The sequence below is a fragment of the Silurus aristotelis genome (genome assembly GCF_946808225.1).
Source record: "Silurus aristotelis genome assembly, chromosome: 25".
Lineage (NCBI taxonomy): Eukaryota > Metazoa > Chordata > Actinopteri > Siluriformes > Siluridae > Silurus > Silurus aristotelis.
This window is the reverse complement of record NC_139598.1, coordinates 12,215,105-12,232,394: the sequence shown is the minus strand read 5'-3', so window position 1 is coordinate 12,232,394 and position 17,290 is coordinate 12,215,105. Positions and strand designations below refer to the sequence as shown.

General features: G+C 38.6%; 1 protein-coding gene across 18 annotated transcripts in view; it reads right to left on the bottom strand.

Moving 5' to 3' along the window:
• The window catches only part of arhgef1 (Rho guanine nucleotide exchange factor (GEF) 1), a 46,605-nt gene that overhangs the window by 12,933 nt on the left and 16,382 nt on the right, over positions 1 to 17,290 (bottom strand). For 6 of the 18 annotated variants that reach the window (XR_014531570.1, XR_014531572.1, XR_014531573.1 and 3 more), the window contains exons 5-15: positions 16,745 to 16,843; positions 16,116 to 16,158; positions 15,775 to 15,880; positions 13,583 to 13,723; positions 7,766 to 7,795; positions 7,313 to 7,412; positions 7,039 to 7,096; positions 5,805 to 5,831; positions 5,154 to 5,348; positions 2,723 to 2,876; positions 182 to 363 (exon numbers count right to left, since the gene is read on the bottom strand). Coding sequence is in view for 13 of the 18 variants with exons in the window: in XM_083529861.1 (XP_083385987.1) it covers positions 182 to 363; positions 2,723 to 2,876; positions 5,154 to 5,348; positions 5,805 to 5,831; positions 7,039 to 7,096; positions 7,313 to 7,412; positions 7,766 to 7,795; positions 13,583 to 13,723; positions 15,775 to 15,880; positions 16,116 to 16,158; positions 16,745 to 16,843 (1,135 nt within the window). In the remaining 5 variants the exon portion in view is untranslated. Of the gene's footprint in view, positions 1 to 181; positions 364 to 685; positions 842 to 1,763; positions 1,776 to 2,722; positions 2,877 to 5,153; positions 5,349 to 5,804; positions 5,832 to 7,038; positions 7,097 to 7,312; positions 7,413 to 7,765; positions 7,796 to 13,582; positions 13,724 to 15,774; positions 15,881 to 16,115; positions 16,159 to 16,744; positions 16,844 to 17,290 lie in introns of all 18 variants that reach the window. The other 12 variants (XM_083529859.1, XM_083529866.1, XM_083529867.1 and 9 more) reach the window with 5 other exon arrangements.

Below are 17,290 nucleotides of genomic sequence, written 5' to 3'. Positions count from 1 at the left end.
ATTAATACAAACATGAATTATTTAATAATTCAATACATATGCAGCCATTTATCCATTCATTTAGTCTTGGTGTCTTCCATTATATTGTAGAATGTAGCACTTATCAAGTTTCTACCTTTGACTCCCACCCACATTCCATTCACACTGGTTTTTGGCCTTCTGGGAATACACATTCATTTACCGTTGATGACTTCCTGTCTCTTAATCTCCTTCTTACTGAGTTGATCCAAAATCTTGCTATCAGCGAGCTCTCTCCAGTTGGGTGGGTCCTGCTCTAATTCCAGGAGCCGGGGCTCCACTTCCTCTTGCTGGATTAAGGGGCCTATAAAAGGGCCATCATTCGTCAAAACTGTCACATCCACACTAGAGAGAGTGAGAGCAAAATGTTAGGGAGAAATACAAACAAGGTATTCACACCTGTCAATGTGTTCTCTTAATTTGTTATAATTCATTATATTGATGTTTACATTACTTAGTTAAAGTTTAGGGTTAAATAGATCAATCATTTGGTTTCTTATGTTCAACACCACCAGTCGCTGAATCCCTGCTGTGCATCTTCTTCCCAGGGAACGCTCACAGGATGTTTATGAACGTGTTGTCATGTGCCTTTGCCTCTAGAGATTTAGCATTTTTTATATGAGTGTTTGAGGTTTTTATGTAAATTCGTGTTTTCATGCAGTCTTACGGGCTGGGTTGTGGTTGACAAGGTGAAGAGGGGTTGGAAATGGCAGATGACTGAAGGTCCACATCGCTACGGGAACGAGATTGTTTAGCCCGAGCAGAGCCAACTCTGCGAGCGTGACAGCGCTCCACACACAGACTCTCGCTGCGGCGCACACTCCTGAATACATACCATTTAGGGATATGGGAAGAGGAAAGGTATGGGAAGAAAAGTTTGACAGAGGTGCAATGTGAGTTGCAAGAGGGGGGGAGAGGGCAAGACATGAAAGGAAAATGGTATGTTTAAAATACATTGGCAGAAGGATTATGAAACCATGCATTAGTGAAAAGGAAAAAAATGAAGGGAACAAAAATGAATATGAATATTGAGAGAGAGAGATGAATATTGAGAGAGAGAGAGAGAGAGAGAGAGAGAGAGAGAGAGAGAGAGAGAGAGAGAGAGAGAGAGAGAGAGAGAGAGAGAGTATAAATAATGAAAAAGAAAAATGATACAGAACTGCAAATTCCAAGTCTTATTCCCATCTCAAGAATCCCTTGAACAAGCCTACTACACATCTTTGGCATAAAACTGAACATATAGCCACTTCTGTGTAGAATAAGCAAGTAATTTTAACATTACAGCTCTTAAAAATTAGTTTCCAAATTATGCAGAGTGCACAAAAAAAAACCACAGCTCCCCATTATCCACTTAAACTCTGCTCAAATGACACAACAACAAGGTCAAAGGTTAGCTTACAGTATCTACAATCCAATTCTCAAGGCTTCAGGGCAGAAAAATATGACATATCCAAGAGGTTCAGCAAATGCCTTCTCTCAAATGTTTTCAATTTCAGAAAATTTTGAAGTTGTCAAATTTGGCCTTTTGTAAAATAAAACTTTAACAAGGAAGACTATGAAGTTGTGTTTAAATATACTTAGAATACTTTTAAAACAGTTTTACAGGCACAATATGCAAGTTATAATCTAAGTTATATAGGTGTTGTATATCACATGCTCTCCTGAGTGTGGTACAGAAAATGAGTGTGGAATCAGTAGCAGGCTGAAGCTGGCAGAATATCCATGTCTCTGTCATGAAGACCCACCTTGTCTTCCGTCTGTAAAATACAGGACAAGTAAAAAAAAAAAAAAAAAAAAAAAAAAAAACAATTCTCATGGACAAGTTTCTAAACAATACACTGACTCACAACCTGACACAAAAACTTGCACGTGACTACTGCACAGCCACCAAAACTCGGCGAAAATTGAACCAACAAAATGCCAGCACAAACTCAGCAAAGAACGGAGCCATAAATTTCAGCAAAAACAAGACAAAAAACGAAATTACAGCAAAGCAAAACAAACTTCAACAAAGCGACCGCAAACAAAAAGAGCAAAAAGTATAAACATTAAAGCTTTAAAAGAACATGTACTATAATGATGTCTGTGAGCTCACCAGCTAAAGATGGTCTTAGTAATTACAGTCTAAGCTTCTTGCATATTGGACAAAGCTGTTCAACCACCAAACAAACAAACAAACAAACAAAGCCTGAAGCCACAAACAATTTTTCCCTCTATGGAGAAACAGAAGACATTTGGTATAAAGCGAAACGGCATGAGTAATTGCCCTTGGTAGGCTGTCAATATAAACATAATATCAAGAAGGAAAAGTGAGAGAAGGACATGAAAAAATAGATAATGTGGATGAAAAAAAAGACAGCACAAAGGGGAATTTGAAGGGAGGTAGGGAACTGAATGGTTATGCATACGAGCATAATAAAGGAGTGGGACAAACTGGTGCAGTTTTGTCAACATGGAGCATAGATAGCATTGCCAGCAGCGGGAGCAACGGAAAGCACACAGCAGGGACTCGGGGGTGATGGTGTTTTACCATTCTCCCTCAGTCACAGAAAAAGTCTAATGCAATGAATCTTAATTCATCTCTTCCTATTCAAACTCCGAGATCTCTTTTGAGTTAAAACTATTACTCTATGTTAGCTCTCTGTCTAATTAAGGTTTATGGCTATATTAAGAGGCTTAGTGCTGTTTTGTATTCCTACACTACCTCTCCTTTTCATGGCTCTCTTCTACAGGGTTGTCGGCTTCAGACTGAAAGTCCCGAATAGTGATGGCAACATTTGTTCCTGCAGGAGATATGTCTCCTCCATCTGATAAAGACTGTTGGTCCGAAAGATTGCTGGTTTGGCCTGTAGGATAAACTAAAACATAAACAGGAAATTGTTAGTTATAACAGGACAGGTGTGTCAGGTGACCTAGAAAACAAAAAACAACTAAACATAATGTACCACTTGAAAGCATAAAGGTCCTACGAGTCACAAGAACAGATTAAAGGGTCTCTTGAACAGTACTGGAGACATGAACACCACTTTTTGAAGCTGCTACATGAGCACCGTTGTTTACTTTCTCATCTGTGTACATTAGGCATATCCAGAGGATTAAACATGGCATCCACTAGGTGGCACATAAGAGCAAAAACATCTGGTTTCCATGTCACATTTTAATGTTTAGTTGGGATCGACAGAGTGATGAGAAAAGTAGGCAGGAGTACAAGGAGATGCAGCAGCAGGTAAAGAGGGATGTGGTGAAAGTTAAGGAAAAGGCATATGAGCTGTATGAGAAGTTGGACACTAAGGAGGGAGAAAAGGATTTGTACCGATTGGCCAGGCAGACGGACCGAGCTGGGAAGGATGTGCTGCAAGTTAGAGCAAAAAGGGTGGAGATGGAAATGTGTTGACTAGTGAGGAGAGTGTGTTGAGAAGATGGAGGGGGTATTTTGAGCAGATGATGAATGAGGGAAATGAGAGGGAGAGAGAAGGCTGGATGGTGTGGAGATGGTGAAGCAGGAAGTGGATAGGATTAGTAAAGAGGAAGTAAAAGCAGCGATTAAGAGAATGAAGTGTGAAAAGTCGTTAGAACCCGATGACATACAGGTAAAAGCATGGAGATGTTCAGGTGAGATGGCAGTGGAGATTTTAACAAGATTGTTCAACAGGAATTTGGAAGTTGAGAAGATGCCTGAGGAATGGAGAAGGAGTGTGCTGGTACCGGTTTTTAAGAGTAAGGGAGATGTGCAGACCTGCAGTAACTACAGGGGAATAAAGTTGATCAGTCACACCATGAAGTGAATGGGAAAGAGAAGTAAAAGCCAGGCTGAGAGAAGAGGTGGCTATCTGTGAGCAACAGTATGGTTTCATGCCGAAGAAGAGCACCACATACGCATTATTTGCTTTAAGGATGTCGATGGAGAAGTAAAGAGAAGTTCAGGAGAAATTGCATTGTGGATTTAGAGAAAGTGTATGACAGGGTGCAAAGAGCGGAGTTGTGGTATTGTATGAGGAAGTCAGGTGTGACAGAAAAGTATGTGAGGGTGGTGCAAGACTTGTATGAGGACAGTGTGACAGCAGTGAAGTGTGCAATAGGAACGACAGACTGGACTATGTGTCTCCGTGGACTATGATGTTTGCGGATGATATTGTTATTTGTGGTGAGAGTAGTGAGCAGGTTGAGAAGAGCCTGGAGAGGTGGAGGTACGTGCTGGAGAGAGAAGGGGAATGAAAGTCAGTAGGAGTAAGACAGAGTACATGTGTGAATGAGAGGGAGGCAGTGGAGTGGTGCAGTTGCGGGAAGAAGAGGTGGAGAAGGTGGAGGAGTTCAGGTACCTGGGGTCAACAGTGCAAAGTAATGGAGAGTGTGTTAGAGAAGTGAAGAAAAGAGTGCAGGCAGGGTGGCGTGGGTGGAGAAGAGAGGCAGAGTGATTTGTGATAGAAGAGTATCTGCAAGAGTGAAAGGGAAAGTTTATAGGACTGTGGTGAGACCTGAGATGTTATATGGTTTAGAGACAGTGCCTTGAGTAAAAGACCGGAGGTGGAGCTAAAAGTAGCAGAGCTGAAGAAGTTAAGGTTTTCGTTGGGAGGTTTATGGATGTGGTGAGGGAAGACATGCAGGTGGTTGGGGTAAAAGAGGCAGATTTAGAGGACGAGGGGTATGGAGACGGATGATCCGTTGTGGCGACCCCTAATAGGAGAAGCCGAAAGAGAAAGAAGAAGATTTCAAGCATGATGATGAAGAGTGAAGTGATGAGCTAGGTTTCTTTTTAAAACGTCCCGCCTGGAGCGTGATTATCATTAGTCTCAAACCAAAAACAGTGGTGTTCGATTTAAAATGATTTTGCTAAGTAGTACTTAAAGACTGCTTTGTTTAATTTGGAGGTCTTTAACTCAAATAATTAAAAATATTATTATTGAAAAAATCTAGAAGAAATACATAAGTATGCAATTTTGGACACATATCGTGTACATTTCTTTAAATGCACATGCAAAAAATAACGTTAAATAAACACAGAACTGGCAACCATGTATACATGCAGTCAGCAAAAAAGAAAATCCTGCTAAAATGCCCTTATCAACATAACATTGCTGCAGGTTTATCAACTGAATTTTTCATGTAAACATCATTTACATATTCAAACAACTTACCTGTCTCAGGTTGGGAAGCTTCAGGACTGCAGATAACTATATTGTTGCTGGGCTGCACCTCACTGGTCTCTGTGGAAGGCCCCGATGCAACAGGTTTGGGACGCAGGATGGGTGCTACATTTCCGTCTGTAGTGGAGCCACGCTGCCCTGTGGTGCTCCCGATACTGCTCCGTTCATTTCTTTTTTCCCTATCGCCTTTGGAAAAGATTAAACAATATGAATAGTTTGCAATGAATTAAACAAGAGAACAGAAAAAACCCAGCAATTCCACCAATTACAGAGGGTTTATTTCAGCATGCAGTCCCCTTTGCTTTAGTGTAATGGAAAATAGGAAAGGGATCATCACTAAGAAGGAATACGAGATGAAATCAAATGCATTTATGGTGTTAGTCATTCTCTGAAAAAAACTTCTGTTAATACACAACCATTAATACACATATAAATGGATTATTTATGTATATTTGTAAATGCTGACTAAATGCGCAAGTTAATGCATTTCATCTCAGTTACAGGTGTCAATACACAGAACCAACCAAACACTATTGCTGTGTGTAGAACATGCAAGCATGCATTGATTTCAAGATTTTGATTAGTGAGGGGGAGGCCGTGTAAGAAAAGGAATGACTAAACAAAGCGATCAAACCGGAGTACCTTCATTGTCCAATCTTTTGACCTCATCTGCAAAAGGAAAAACATTGCGATGTTCCTTTAAGTCCTGTAATTCTAAATTAAAATCATTCTAGAAACTAATATTTCCACATCTTGTTGATCATCAATATTTAACTGTTTTAAGTTATTGATTGAGGTTTGCAACAAGTTAGGGCAGTTAAGGCACCATTTAATGTCATTTTATATATATATATATATATATATATATATATGAATGACAAATCTTTTTCCCTTATATATCCTTATATACATATACACTATATTGCCAAAAGTTTGCGGACACCTGATCATAAGTATATGTGCTTTTTGAGCATTGCATTCCACCCTCAGTCCCAATTTGCTCTTATAATTCCCCTTCACTCTTCTGAGATGATGTTCCACTAGGTTTTGGAGTGTGCCACAAGGGTGTTAGTAAAGTCAGGTACCGATGTAAAGTGAGGAGGAGGTGCAGACAGTGTTCCAATTCATCCCAAATGTGTTCAGAGCTCTTTAGCAGGCCACTCAAGATTCATTCATTCATTCATTTTCTCCCGCTTATCCGTAATTCGGGTCACGGGGGCAGCAGTCTAAGCAGGCCCCCGCCTTCGACTGCTGCCCAATCCTCACAGCACCGTCCCTTACGGTCCCTCCTGCAGGTGGTGAGCCCACGGGAGGCGGCCCCACGTCACTCCGACGTCACGGACCTTGATATTTCCCTCGTAAGGGACCTTGCTGGAACAGGTTTGGGTTCCCAAGTTCAAGTGAATGCAAAATATTATTATACTGCAGCCTATACAATTGTGTGCCTTGGGTGGTAACCACGTATGCAAGAAAAGGTCAGGTGTCCCAAAACTTTTGCCCATATAGTGTATATTCTTACTGCTATTTGCTCAACAGCTTCTGCATATTTGCATCAGCCGTAGCCTGTTTATTTATCTTTTGGATAAAAACTAAATTTTGTTGCTCGTATCTGTGCTATGCAATGACAAATTTGTATATACACAATTCTATCTATCCACCCATCATCGACATCAGCAAAAGTACAACTGGTCATTATACTCAGGTGATGACTTTCATGTATTTTGTGTCAACAAAATAGTAGTAAGACAAGTCATGATACTTGGTCTTTGCATCCTACAGTTGCTGCAATTTACAAAGTTTGCACAATCTTCTCATGACTATGCAGAAAAGACAAACAATTCCGATCAATGCAAAGGAGAAGAGGGTGGATACATACTGCCGCCGCCAAGCCTTAAGATACTGAGGACCTTGGACTTTTCTTCCTTCTTTGGAATCTACAACACATAAATGCACTTTGTGAATAAAATAGATATTAAAATGTTTACATTTACCCAAGTTTTATTCCAACTACAATATGCAGAATATGAGTAAGATGGAGTTCAATGTCAAAGTTCAATGTTTAAAAAATATTTTACAAATAAATGTATGCAACAGTGAATTCTTTTATTTCCTTCTTTGAATGTTTTTGATGACTTGGACTTTTTTTATACCTTCCTCCTGAAAAATCCTTTGCCCTTTTTGCTGTCTGGTGCTCTGCTCTTAACTCCCAGATGCTTCATGTAGTAAGCCATCGCGCTAAAGATGGCAGAGCTAAAAAAATAAATAAATAAATAAATAAATAAAGATTTATGAGACAATATGGTCTCATTAGGTGTAGTAGTATATTTATAGTCAACAAGTGCTACAAAATCAATTAGAATAAAAAAAGAACAGAACAGCTGTTATTATTCACTTATAATACACTTTATAGGCTAAAAGCACAAAAAGAGAAAATTAACATTGAATCGCTCTTATAAAAATGTATAAACGAGTCCTTTAGTGAATACAATAAATAAAGAATAATTAAATGTATATATTAATTTATATATGCCATTTAATGGCCCCCATAATGAATATAGTGATAATGTGACAATTATCACAATCAAAAAAGCAAAACAACTCACCATTTTTCTTCATCTGCAACAATCGCAGGGCTGCAATTGAAAAAGGAGACTGTTTTAAATACAGCTTAAACACAAAACAGTATTAATTGTGTAGTACCTGTTTTTTTTTGTGTTTTTTTTACTGTATGTCATTTGCCATTACAAGTATATTGAATGTTATCATAAAAAGCTACCAACAAAGTATTAAAACTATAAACACTACAGAAGCCTACAGAACCTCCAAACTGTATACAGTGGAACCCTGGTGTACGATTGCCTTGTAGCATGTGAATATCGGTGTACGAGCGGTTTTACTAGTTACACATCTTTGTAGGCGTACGAGCATATTTCAGGAAGACAAGCATTTCTTTTGACGCTTCCCCAGACATTGTTCTGAGATGCCCTCTGTCTTCATGGAAGAGGACTCCCCTTCCAAAAATGCATCTCCTCCACTTCTTTCCCATCAACATCTCACCCTCACCATCAACCACTACGACATCATGTAAGTAAAGTTCTCTAAAGTCTTTTCATATGTATTCATTTCTTTATATTTATACAGTAATTTATTGTATTACAGTACTTTTGACGTTTATCCCTCACATCTTCCTCACCATCAACCACTACGACTCCATGTAGGTACAGTACTCTAAAGTCATTGGTTTCTTTATGTTTATACATTTATCACTTTTTATGTTTATACTTAGTTACAAGTATATTTGTGTGTTGAATAAGGCTTAAAATTATTTTTTAAGACTGAAATAAGCGATAGCCTGAGGTCTGGGAACTCAAAGTAACAAGCATTTAGAACTTAATTTACCATTGAAATGTGTTTTTAAAATAATTCCAGCATCATCTTATTCTTATTTTTTCTTTTAAAATGGTAGTTTATCTAAGTGCTATTGTGTAAACTGTTTGTTTGCTAACTTCGGGCCTCGCGAGCATCAGGTCGCGCAATCAGCTCGCTCGAGACTTTGTGATGATTTAAATTAAAACTGCGCGAAAAAACACTAAATCTAAAAGCAGCAAATAACAGTAGCAGTAAATGATCACATATGAGTCACTGTTCTGGTTTTAAGCGAATGCTTATATAATTTTTTGCTATATTTGCTATATATTTTTAACCTTTTTTGTTGTTTTTTTTCCAAACTTGTTAGCATTTCTCCGTTCCATTCTCTTTTTAAAGCATTTGTCTGCAACAGTAACTTTTGTTTTCATACTTGATTTGCTGCGGCTTTACTACATTCAAATACTTGTTTTCAATGTTTGTATATTCGTTTTATGCATGCATCATTAAAGTCGTCTTCTTCTTTCGGCTTCTCCCATTAGGGGTCGCCACAGCGGATCATCCGTCTCCATAACCCTCAGTCCTCTACATCTGCCTCTATCAACCCAACTACCTGCATGTCTTCCCTTACCACATCTCAGCATTCTCCTACCGATATACCCCATGTCCCTCTTCTGCACATGTCCAAACCATCTCAATCTCGCCTTCCTCAGCTTGTTTTTAAAACGTCCTACATGCGCTGTCCCTCTAATAAACTCATTTCTAATCCTGTCCATCCTCATCACTTCCAACGAAAACCTCAAAACGAAAATCTTCAGCTCCCAAAAAAAAAAAACACAACGTCCGTGCTCCCTCTTTTCTTTCTCCCTTAATCTAGAAGCACAAAGTGCTGAGATAAATAGTGCAGAACATAGAAAACATAACAGTTAATTAATTTTTTTTTTTTTTTATCCGATTAATCAAAAAAAAAGAAAGAAAGAAAGAAAGAAAGAAATAATAATCGTCCGATTAATCGATTATCAAAATAATTGTTAGCTGCAGCCCTACATTAGAAAATAGATTGGAAGGTCACAAGTTCAAATCCCAGCACCGCCAAGCTGCCACTGTGGAGCCCCTTGAACTAATCCCTTAAACCTCAACTGCTCAGTTGTAAGTTGCTCTGGATAAGAGCAGCTGCCAAATGCCTTAAATGTAAATGCTCAGATGGTGGTTGATTGTCATATCTGCAACTCTCTCTGCTAAAATAAGAGTAAAACTTACACCTAGTGACAGCTATGCACATGACTGAGTATATTTTTATAATACTTCTGTAATACTGAGAATACTGAGAATCAGCAGCAGGTAATTATATTCTTAGAGCACTAAGGCTGCATTCCCACGCTGCATTGGCCCATGCCAATTATTATGTTAGTACAGCATTCTGTTTTACATACTTATGTTTTAGTTTGTTAGTTTGTTTCAATTTCTCCGCATAGAAATCCACATAGAAGAGCACTTCCACAACTCTGACCCCAGAGGCATGTGGAACGGCATTCAGCCCATCACAGACTACAAACCGACACCATGATCTCAACCAACCAACTTTTATGCTTGTTTCGATCAAGGCAGAGGACATTTCCCCTCAACTGTTGACTATTCTACTGCTCACAGTTCACTTTTACTCTCAAAAACGGACGTCTGTTTAGCATTTACCAGAGTGGATGCACGCAAGGTAGCTGGTCCAGACAGCATACCGGGACGTGTTCTCAGAGCATGTGCTTGCACAGGTCTTCACTGACATCTTCAACCTGTCACTGGCCCCTGCCATGCTTCCTACATGCCTGAAGACTACAACCATCACACTAGAGCCTTAGAATTCAACTGCAGAATGCCTGAATGACTTTCACCCAGTTGCACTCTCCCCTATTGTTATCAAATGCTTTGAGAAACTGGTTCACCTCACTGCGGGTCTACCACCTACACTGGACCCACACCAGTTTGCCTATCGCCTGGACATGTCGACAGAAGATGCGGTTTCCACAGCTCTTCATTCAGCCCTCACCCACCTGGATAAAAACAACACCTAAATCAGAATGCTAAGAATTCATTGGCTTTAGTTCTGCGTTCAGTACAGTCCTACCCAATGTACAGACCACTAAGCTCAATGACCTGGTTATCTGCACTAATATATATATATATATATATATATATATATATATATATATATATATATATATATATATATAAAAATCCATCCATCCATCCATCCAAAATGTAACAGTCGTAAAACTGTACAAATTGCATATGCCTTTATATGAAGTTGTCTAATGTGAGATGTTTTGGAATACTGTTCCTCAGTAAACTGCTCCAGTCTGTTTTAAACAGCCTCTTCTTGCAGTCTGGATATCCTTAGCTTACCCTTTCCATCACTCTGGCAGACAGCCAAAAGGAAATCGCTTCCTGCCAACGTGTCACTGCTGACTTCATCGGCTCTCTACCTCTTCCTCCCCTCCTTTTTCCCCATCCTTCCCTGCCACTTTCTTGTGCTGTTGGCAAAGCTGGCATTTCCCCTGTCCATTATACAGTGCTCTCCTTAGAACAGATGATTAGACACCATCATCTGTTAGATTCATTCATCATTAAGCCATATTAATCTGAAATGCTATAAAAGTAGTTGGTTTGCTCTCTCTGGTATTAACTGGTAGTACCTTGAAGCTTCACCCCTTCCCCAATCCTACATGCTGTCAGCTATGTAAAATTTTTTTTATGTAAAAAATATTTTTTTCCCCCACCCAAGAAGATTTAACACAGAGCAGTGGTGGCTCAATGATTAATTCTCTGGGTTACTGATCAGATGGTCAACTTGGAAAAAACCTCTTAACCCGGTCTGCTTCAGGGGTGTCACGGTGAACCAGGACTCTAAACCTTAAGCTTCCTATTTTCAACCCATGAATATGTGAATACGTGAAAAAGAATTCTGCTCTGTTGTAAGGGGTATCAACAAATAAAAGCTCTTCGAAGGAGTATCCTTATTTAAAAGGATATTACTTAGTTTATTTAACTGTTGACTAGGCATTACCATGCAATAAAATAAAACTCCACCATTCAGCTGCGTTTTTTGCATTGAATTACATTCTAAAATTTTAAAAACTACATTTTTGTATATATAAACTCTGACCTTGACTGGGCTCAAAGTTCAATATCGAGCACAACACAGACCTCCATGTGACTCACTGCTGAGACGAGCACTTGATGCGTTTTTTCACAATATTAATCTTTTTTATGATTAAAAAAAGAAAAGTGTGTATGTGTCCTTTGTGTCACATAGGTTTCCAGGCTAACTACCCATCTGTTTCCAATCATGGTAAATCATTGTTAATAGTTATTGTGAGGAATCATTAACATGTGATCAGAGCATCTCTTCAAATTTATGAATTTTACTATTAATAATATTATTAAAGGTGAAAGTGCCTTTTTATGTTATTCAGAAATGTATCACACGTGTAGCCCTTTGTATTACTCAGTACACGAAGTATCTGAAGGTGGGTGACCCCTGCTCTAGTTGGTGCCAGGCTTATGTGTTGTGGTTAGTACTCAGCTTGCCAGTTTTGTATTGTGTTCTTATTATAAGCATTCATATGCACTTACGATGCAAAAATCTGAATATTATTAATGTGTAAGCGTTCCAAAATAATTTAAATTACAATTGTGCAAAATTTTTAATTCTGCTCTATTGTATGCAGTAGCTCACATGTCTATACAGTGTGATACCTGTGTCCTGAAGAATAATGTTTACTTCAGACAGTTACACTACTACTACAAACAGCATACGCATTAGGCACACAAACACATAAAAGCAGTGCTGCACAATGAATTGTATCACAATCGCGATGTCAGCTTGTGGGACTATATGACGGCAAATGTTGCGATTTAATTAAATAAATAGGTGCATGTGTGGACACAATTTCTGAAAACAGTTTGCAGACTTTCCGCGCTGCTAACAAAACAAACAAAAGATCAGCTCATCATTTTAGAAAGTGCACATGTGGCGTGTGTGGGTGGTGTGACTTTGCGGTGTGCAGCGTGGAGACCAGGTGAAGGTTGATGCTGAGCAGACCGACACTGAACTGGTAGCCAAAAAAAATGCTACCCTTGTTCTTTTAGCTTTAAGACCACTGAGCAGAGAGAGGTAAAAGTTGCAACATTACGTAATATGAGAAATCAGATAAACAGATCTCATTGGTTCCGGGTTGGAAGAAAGAGACGACAGGCAGAGCTTTCTTTAATTTTTCATTTACTTGTGCTCCGCCACTTTCCTTCTCTCGTACTCATGCTGGGACACACCCACTCGCGGTAACGCACATCTTTTCTTGATGCCAACGTGTAACCCACGCACACTCACGGATTGCCGTGCCTTCACCTGGCAACCTCCGCTTTCCCACACACATCCCCATGCTCTCTCTTTCTCTGGTGGCTGTTACATCCTGCGTATACAGGGCTCATTCTAGCCTTTTGGAAACCTCGGCAAGATTTCTATTGTCACCCTCCATGACTCTGCCCTCCCACCACTATCCTACATTAAAAAAAGGTTAAACACATTTAATAATAATGATTGCAAAATTGCATGAATTCAAGCATGTAAAAATATAGTAATGTATTAAAAAAAAAATAATAGACAGGTAAATAATTAAAATGGGCAGTGGCAGAGGTTTGTTTGGACAAAATATTTCAAATATCTTTTGTGAAAATTTGTTTTTGTTTTAAAATTTTTTATTTATTGTTTTATTTAATTCAGCTGTACCTTGGGAAACAAAACTTTAATTGTTTTTGCATTATGGCAAATATTTCATTTTGTTAAAAAAATTAGAAAAAACCTTTATTCGTTTTTCAAGTACACATTTCAGCATTATCACTAATCTGTGTGCAATTTCCTTAATAACCATTTAAATGGACTCATGATACCATTCATTATATTATTATTGATCCCCCAATTCATGCATCCCTACATAAACACACAAAAAATATATATAAATAAAAAGCATTTTTAGCAGTCTAGCATCAAATTGTACACTCACTTGGTTTCAGTCAACTTTTCTAGAAGTCTTTCAGCTACTGCTTTCTCCTTCATATCTCTGGGAACACGGTCTGAGTGATAATGATTCTCCACCTCTGCCAGCTCCAGTTCATTGGGAGTCATTCCCATCATTCTTTTCTGCCTAATAAGTTTGGACAAAAAAGAAAGTAGAGCTAAACTGTACATTGTGACAGAATGTTCAGATACTGAATGTTAAGAGAACTTGACCCAAAAAAAACAGAATTTAAATGAAAGACAGATTTATCTAGAATGTTGAAATTCTTTATTTCATATATAAGCATTCATTTCAAATACTAATCACAAAAAATAAGACCAATGTCACAACAATGAGGCTGTCTATAACCATTATCAGTCCAACATATATCTAGTGCTGTACACATATACATCCATATACACGTACACACACCCACATATATATGTATGTGCATACATCACTGACATACAGTCAGGGACAGCAAAGCCTTCTCTGCTGGCCTAAACACTAGCAGGAGCACTGACCTACATTTAAAACCTTAATTCTAATATTTGTTCCATGAAATTGTATTCATTTATTCCCAACAGTTTATTCTCTTCATTTCGTAGCGTTTCTCTTGGCTGCACTGCTTCCAGTACGTGTATGTGGATTTTGGATTTTTTGTCCAATCAGATTTCAGCCTCTATGTGCTCCCATGTCAGTCTAATCTGCACAGGTGGCACAGTTGCGGTTGTAGTGTAATGGTTTATATTGCGTTTTTGTATAGTATTGATGGTTTCTATAATTGTGAAGTGATAGTGGTGGTATTAAGAAGTGGATTAGATAGGGGTAAGTCCCCACTGAAGGCCCAGTGGAATTCACCAGAGCTGCACAGGTTGTTGCTGGGATCCACTCCTCCATAACGACATCATGGCAGGGATGTTAGACACATGGTGCTTCTCCACTTTTTGCTTGAGGATGCCCCAAAGGTGCTCAATAGGTTTCAGGTCTGGAGACATACTTGGCCACTCCATCACCTTCAGCAAGGCAGTGGTCATCTTGGCGGTGTGTTTGGGGTCATTTTCTTGTTAGAAACCCAGATTCTAAAGGGAGGGCATCATGTTCTGCATCAGAATGTCACAGTACATATTGGAGTCCACGTTTCCCTAAATGAACCGCAGCTTCCCAGTACCAGCAGCACTCATGAAGACCCAGACCATGATGCCACCATCACCATGTTTGACGGTAGACAAGGCACCCTTGTTCCTTATCAGGGCGTCATCACACATGCTGGACACCATCTAAGCGCATCCGCTTCTGCAACCTCTAAAGCAATGCCGCAGCACTCTTGCATCTGTTTTTGAAGCAGCTTCTGCACCTGATGCACAGCATAAGGGCTCAACTTTTTTGATGAACAGCTTTGTTCCGAGAGGAACCCTTCTTGGAAAATCATCTGATTGACTACTATAACTCAGTTTCAGGGTGTTACCGATCTTCTAATAGCCGAGGAGCAACAATTGTTATTCTCAAATACTCAGAGGTCTTTGCCATGAGGTACCATGTTGAACATCCAGTGGTCAGTATGAGAGAATTGTACTCAAAGCACCACATTTTAACTGCTCTAATACAAGATACACACATTGTTATGGTCCTGTCAAGCAGACAAAAACATGAACGTGATAAATAGGACATGTGGCTTTGCATGGTTAAACGCTGTACAGCTGTTCTCGCTTAGGATGTACTCACTTTTGTTGCCACTTATTTTTACATTAATGGCTGCATTAATTGACTATTGTTAAATATTTCCAAGTTTATTGTCCATTGAAAAGTTATACTAAAATGCGGCAGGTGTACTCACGTCTGTCTGTCTGTCTGTCTGTGTGTGTGTGTGTGTGTGTGTGTGTGTGTGTGTGTGTGTGTGTGTGTGTGTGTGTGTGTGTGTGTGTGTGTGTGTGTGTGTGTGTGTGTGTGTGTGTGTGTGTGTGTGTCCAACTGACACCCTGGTAAACTATTAGAAACATTTTTGTCCCTTCATGGCACTTGTCTGCAAAACATGCAGAAGTGAATTCTGACAACTATTCCATCACATTCATTTGCCAGTGGTCCATATCTTATCAGTGTTTTGAAACATGGACGTAATCGTGCAGACGAAATATTTTTAATAGAATGTAAGCATGCCATCTCATACAATCATACGATTATTATATCATAAAACACACCTGAAGTCCTCAAGCTGTCGCAGGATATCCATGATTTGCATGTTTTGAAGTTCCTGTGCATAACGCTTCTGCTGGTCCTCAGGGATGAGTTCTGGACGAGTGCGGTCTGAAACACAAACGCATCTATTTTAAGATGTTCTAATTTATAGTTTGAATAGTTAATATAAACGTTAAATAATTACAAAAGTAATTACTTTTTAACAACTTGCATCAACTCAGAAAACTCTATTTAGTTCAATATTTTCATACAAGTAATTTCTGCACAAGTATAACAGTTTTTCTTTAAAGACAGTAAAGATAGAAAAAAACGTGATAGTATCATTTTATGACAGCCAGCTTACCCAAGTCGTATGCTATATGAGCTGGCATAGGTACTCGGAGAATCTGAAAAAAATAATCATTCACAAAGCAAGAATTATAGAAAGTTCAGATGGAGCGGAAAATTTGTATTTATTTTTTATTTTTACTAGTATGCAGTGCACCACTAAGCTCTAGCATTCCTGAATTACGTCACCTGACAAAACATAATTTCTATTTTATTTTTTACCTGAAATATACAGAACCAGGCTCTCACAGGTCATGAAATAGAAAAAGGAGATTCCTTACTCCTGGGGTTGAACCAAATGCTCAGTTAATTATTAAACTTCTGGTCTGATTGAAACCAGGTGAATATGATAAAAGGAAAATTTCTAATTCTGCAAGTTTAACCAAGATTTAAAAGCCCAGGTGCTGAAGAAAGATACACAAGACAAAGTAGTGAAGTCATTCCCTCATTTAGATGTTGGCTAGTAAAGAAAAAGAAACAGCTAGCTTGCAGACTAAATGAAAAAGCAAGGATAGTTAATTAGATGATGACGGACTGGAAACTGAGAAATCGTGTTGAGAAACAACAGATAAAATACATTCAATGATAAACAGGCATAAATGTCGCCCACTGTCCACTGTAATTCCAGAACGCATGTTCACTCACTGCTCCTTTGTCCAAGAAATTGTTATAGAAGTCCACAAAGTGTTTCTTGGTCTCTTTGGCACTGAGGTTCCTGAAGAGCTCAGCATGCAGGTAGCACAGCTGTGGATAGATGGATAGACAGATGATACACATTACAAAACTGTAACATTTATTCAAAACTTGTACAATCATGACTGCATCCAAATGTGTCTGTTTCTACATGCAACTACACGATCTATGCAACTACAGTTGATAGCGTAACTGTCTAATTGGTGGTCTCTTTTTCTTCTTTTGTATTCATACATTGTGTTGTGTATATACTGTATTATGTTTCTACTTTTTTTATATATATTATATATATATATATATATATATATATATATATATATATATATATATATATATATATATATATATTACACACACACACACACACACACACACACACACACACACACACACACACACACACACACACACACACATTTTTGCACATTTCTTTTTCTTTGCTGCTGTAACACAGAAACTTTCCCACTGTGGGATGAATAAAGGTATATCTGATCTTAT